At 37.5% G+C, this 6,000-nt stretch overlaps 1 protein-coding gene across 1 annotated transcript in view; it reads right to left on the bottom strand.

Moving 5' to 3' along the window:
- Positions 1-323: 323 nt before the first annotated feature.
- LOC142139929 (complement component receptor 1-like protein) overlaps positions 324-6,000 on the bottom strand; it is a 92,842-nt gene continuing 87,165 nt past the window's right edge. The window contains exon 8 of the mRNA XM_075197792.1: positions 324-508. Within this exon, the coding sequence (XP_075053893.1) occupies positions 324-508 (185 nt within the window). The remainder of the gene's footprint in view (positions 509-6,000) is intronic.

The following is a 6,000-nucleotide window of genomic DNA, read 5'->3' as shown; positions in this document are numbered from 1 at the left end:
TCAGATACGAATACCCTTATAATCTACAGTAGGGAATGCTTCATCCCAGATCTAATATTAGAATATATTAGAATATATAATGTATAGAAGAAAAACAAACTATGTCATGGTAGGATTAACCTTTCAATAACTACATACAGAATTGAAAAGGTTTATCTGGCATTTTGTAGAAATAGTGTTTCTATTTGTTAGCTATTGCTACTTACTGGAAGCTTCGAGTAACATAATCTATACAAAGTCAATAGATTCAAATTAGTGAAGCAGGAACTAGCATTCAGAATTTAACTCTCGATCCTTAAAAATCCAAAGCAAATAAGTGGTTTCTAACCTTTGCATTGAGGGGGATCAGAGCTCCAATTTCCATGAGATGTGCAGAATATAGAAGCTTCTCCGATAAGTGAGAAGCCACGTTTGCAGGTGTAGGTCACAGCATCCTGGTACACATAATCAGTTTTATCATGGTTAAACAATCCATCAGTAATTGCATTTGGGGGAGAACACACTTGAACTGAGAAAACAAGAAATCCAGTCAATTAATATGCAAATGAACTGGAAAAGATAGTGAATTATATAGCAATTTCTAAATCAAAAAATGTAGTAAGTTATAGCAAGAGAGGCCCCATGGTTAAGTGCACAGATCAAATGGCAATGACACTGAGGGAATCTTGGAAAAGTCACTTGATTAGTAAATAACCCCTCTTCCATAGAGACAAACTACAAATTTGCAGTGTTGTCTGCTTTGACTACAACAATCAAAGGTTATTGCAGTTTTACACTTTTTCACATTGTTGGTAACTTTGATAACTTTATGTGTCCTAAACACCAAAATTACATGGCACGTTTAATTGAGCAGGAAAATGGAGTCAACAATTCTGTGTACAATGCTGTGTAAAAATGTCTGCATGTAGCCAATAATTCACATATATCAATCTATACACTACCAACCAGGATTAACCATCCTTTTTAGCTAGGGTGTTAGAGCACTTTAAACTTTTAAGAGAAGCTATCGTAATACACAGGTAGCAATTTGAATTGGGTAATGGACTCCTCCAATATTTCCCCCTCTCACCAGGAGAGTAAACACCACATTAGTATGTCTCACAGGCTTACCACTACAAAGAGGTACTGCATTACTCCACGTTCCATCGGCTAGGCATTCTCTATAGTCCCTTTTAGACTCCATATTGAATCTAAAAAAATGGAACAAAAGAACACTTAATACAGCATTGGTAACATGTATTATAGAAGACTATGGGCATAGTTTTATTACTATTGAAACTCCAATCTAGTCTGCTTTATTCCCCCTGCTAATATTCTTCTCCGTTAATAACTCTTGTTTAAAACTTCATGTTTCAATAATAAATTCCTAATAAATAACCCATCGATAAATACTCATTAGATTGTTTGAGACATTACAAATATTCTTTTACAGGAGCAATAATGTGAAAGCCAGATATAAATAAAATACAGTGTTGAATAGAAAAATACAATTTAAAAGAACAAGCTTTGATTGCAATAACAAAGGCTGCAATTTTCATTAACCAGAAAAAATAATAGTACGCCATTATAACATTGCACAATAGATATTAATAGCACTATAATGGAACCCATACTGTAAATTATTACATATATTAGAAGTAACCGTGGATTTCTGTGACCCGTATAAAAGCATTATATGGTTATAGAACTTTTTGCAGACTTCTAATAACACCTCCACATTATACCATATATAAAAATACAAGTGATATATTTAAATTATACCATTATAACCTGATGACCAGTAGCTTCAGTTTTTCCACCAGTCTTGTTTTGAAACCATTGAACTGTTAAATGTATAAATCTTAGTGAAACAAACACACTGTAATACATGATTTATAATCCCATTAACTATATAAAAGCACTGGCTTGTGCTCTGTACAGTAACTACATTACTCTGTGGCTTTTTGTATACTAATATTTTATATAAGAAGCTGCATTGTGAGGTATTATCTTGTCAGTTATAATGCTCATAGTTGTACTGACAGACATGAAACGTTCTTCTCACAGCTCAGCTCCAAGCAGTGAAAGTTGTATAGTGGAGAGTAGAGGAGAGATGTGGGCAAGGACCTGTCTGCACGGCTCTGTTTGCCAGTGAAATGTATAGTTCTGAAAATATGGAATTTCCCCTACATAATCCAAGTCACAGAAACTCACCAAGTATTACATGTATAGGTTACTCTAGATCCAAATAGGAAATCATCACCATGCATTTGCCCATTGTCTGGTTCTCCAGGGTTTCCACATGATCTCCCTACAATATGGAATTTCCCCTACATAATCCAAGTCATAGAAACTCACCCAGTATTACATGTATAGGTTACTCTAGATCCAAATAGGAAATCATCACCATGCATTTGCCCATTGTCTGGTTCTCCAGGGTTTCCACATGATCTCCCTACAATATGAAGAACAATAGTAATAAAAGTGCATGGTACAGCAATGGGTGTAAAACACAGGAGAAAATAGAGATGACTGATTCAAGCTTGTGTGAGACATAACGTGTGTGACCAGAGAATTCCAGATAGAAACCTGAAAAAGTGCAGGTACAGTTTTTACAGAAATACTCCTCCCTAGAGCTTTGACTGGAAGCACTGTTCCAATTTAACTAGCGAAGGGGCATGGATACATTGTTCAGGGTGCTAGCATCAGCAATTAAGCTACCACACTGATAGAAGGTCATCTATATAAATATTAAACATTCTCCTACCAACAGCGGCAGGACAATGGACCAGTGGTGATGTTTTACCTCACTGTACAAGTCCCAGGTGGGAGAGGGGGTTACTGTCAAAATTTTAGTTAGTTGAGTAATTCAAGTTTAGTATAAAATTACTTAAATTAAAACCATAAGAAACAGGTCATAAGGAATCATTCTTTATGTATGCCAATTTATAAGCCAGATATTTGTAGTTTAAATGTAATTAAAAAATATATATATTTTATTTCATCATTTGGCCAAAAGCTATTCGACACCTACTTGAGGTGTTGCAGGAGTCATTATATCACTGTGAATGAGCCCTATACAGGTAATGTGGCTGAGCAGGCAGTAAAATCTAAGATGAAGGATAAAGAGCACTTACGTTTGCAGAACTCGCCAGGAGTAGACCATGTGGAGTCACTTAAGCAAGTTATAGTGTTACTGATCCCAGGAGAACGAATATATCCAGGCCGACAAGTATAGTTTACAGTTGAATTAACAAAAAAGAAAGTTTTAGCAATAAATTCATCTGTCAGCTGCCCAAATATCAGACTGGGAGGAGCTGTGCAGCCACCTGGTGATGACAACATTAAGACACAAACAAATGAAAAACATAAACCTTTGATACACTGTAATGTATGTGTTTATGAGATTATTTGAAATACTGTGAATACAATAAATGAACATTATAAATGATTACCCTGTGACATTGAGATTGATTCCTCCACATTTCCTAAACTGAAAAATGCAACTTCAGTGAAGTCAGACACTTTATGGACTAAACCAATATTCATTTTTTTCACTAAAATTGATAAGTTGCAGTCACAAAATGGCAGTAGTAACACCTCCCACACTCACCCTTGAATCTACCATCCCATGGGTGAGCAAAAGTAGGCAGGTATGCAAATAAGTTACATTTTTCTGTATGAAAACAGCACTCATGTTAATCTACTATAAATTAGAGATGCTCACTGACCCCCGTGTTTTGGTTTTGGATCTGGATTAATTTCGTGTTTTGGCTTTGGTTTTGGATTCCTATTTTTTTTTGCTAAAATCACATAATTTTTCTTCCCCTCCCCCCTACATTATTATTAATCTCAATAAACACTAATTTCAAGTCATTTGCAGTCAATTTTGACCACCTCACAGGTCACAAATATTCTCATGCTTAGGCATAAGACCAAAAAATCCCCCTCTTAAGTGTGGAATTATTTTTACACAAATCTTGACAACAGTTGTCTAGCCACTTGCAGCATTGTAAAGCCACAGTCAGTAGAGGTAGGGTTATTAACTATCTAGGAACCTCATCCATGTTACACCATTTGAGGCGAGTTCATGGAAAGCTTTTGTGAAAATCAGAAACGTATGCTAAAAAATAACAACAAGCAGGTCAGCATCAGTGACCTCCCTTCTCTCAGCTAGATGCCAGCACCTGCAATCTACACCCCAACACCTTCATCATCAATATCCTCACAAGTGATTGGAGTTAGTCCTGCATCCAAGTTTCTAAGGCGAGATGACTCCTCCCCAGGCCCACTGCTGCTGCTCCTGCTGTTGGGGGTGACCAGAAGCAGACCAAGAAGAAGACTACCAGTAGTTTACAACAATTGACTGTTAAACAATCCTTTGCAAGAGGAAACAAGAATGAAAGCTGTCACCCATTCGCAAAGTGGATCACAGACATCATGGCGACTATGCTAGTATTAGATCTGCATCCAATATCTACTATTAATGCAGCTGGTTTTAGACAGTTACTTGAGCTCTTCTGTCCCCGTTACCAAATTCCATCACAACATCATTTTACTAAAAATGCTATTCCTCACCTCTACCAGAAGGTTCGTAAAAACATAATTATTGGGCTACGAAATGCCATTCTACCCATTGTACACTTAACCACAGATATGTGGACAAGCGGAACTGGGCAAACTAAAAATTATATGATTATGACACCCCACTGGGTTGGTGATTCGCCTTTATCAGCAGCGACAGCAGCAGCATGTACCCAAGAACGTCCCATTTTTCAGAGGCAGGCTACTCTGTGTATCATCTGCTTCACTAAGAGGCATATTATTATTATTATTATTATTATTATGGCAGATTTGTAAGGCACCACAGCGCCGTACAGTAGGGAAGACAAGGACAAACATAAAATAAGACATACGTAAAACAAGAACAGACAAGGCAGACAAAATTAATGGAGACATGAAAACAAAGGGTATGGAGGACCCTGCTCATTAGAGAGCTTACATTATAAAGGGTAGCTGGCACAGCTGAAACAAGAGGAGCGAGTGTGTCTCAGAGTGGAGATTGGGATAGTTGTGAGGTTGCATTAGTGTGAATAGGGAATTCAATAAGTGAGGAGCAGCACGGGAGAAGTCTTGTAGGCGGGAGTGAGAGGTGGTTATCAGAGACGAGACAAGGCGCAGGTCAGAGGTAATACTGCTGACAACCTGTTTGAAAAACTAAGGGATGTCATTGCAACATGGCTTATCCTGCTTGGACTCTCCTGAGAATATGTGATTTCTGATAATGCCACCAATATTGTTAGAGCAGGGGGGGGGAATTCCATCACATTCCCTGTTTTGCTCACACAATCAACTTTTTGGTCCAGAACTTTTTAAAAAATGACAATGACATTCAACAGCAAGTAGGAGAATACAGCAGCTGCAAGAAGAATAGAATTCAGGCTGAATGTACTTTAGTTCATCGCAATGGATAATACTTTCCGTGTTGTGCAAAATGTTAAAACCATTCAAAGTAGTCACCTGTTAAGAGAGAATTAAGTGAATCCCCTAATTAGACTTTTTGAAAAGCAGCAGAAGAAATTGAAGGAGGAAATGAAACAAAGCAATTCCGCTAATTATGTTGGACTTGTAGATTAAGTACTTTATTTGCTTCGCCAGGATCCAAGAGTTATCAACATCTTGAAATCGGATCATTACATTTTGACAACTGTGCTTGATCCTAGGATTAAGAGCTACGTCTACTCTTTCTTTCCAACTGACCCAGATCTCAAGAGATGCAATGAGCTTCTGGTCAGCAAGCTGACAGCTGAGGTGGTACATGACACAATGACATCTCCTCTTCAGTTTCTTTGAAAATTACTGCTAGGAAAAACTTAGCTTGCCCAAGACACAGAGTGGTGATGCAGATGGGTCAGCACAAAATTTTGACATTTGGTCAAGGCTAAAGGAATTGCCCAAAAATCGAGACAGCTCTTCCATAAAATGAACTACAAATTCCATGAGGAATGCCATTACCGGCAA

Source organism: Mixophyes fleayi, chromosome 2 (genome assembly GCF_038048845.1).
Source record: "Mixophyes fleayi isolate aMixFle1 chromosome 2, aMixFle1.hap1, whole genome shotgun sequence".
NCBI lineage: Eukaryota > Metazoa > Chordata > Amphibia > Anura > Limnodynastidae > Mixophyes > Mixophyes fleayi.
This window is presented reverse-complemented; position numbering and strand designations above follow the sequence as displayed.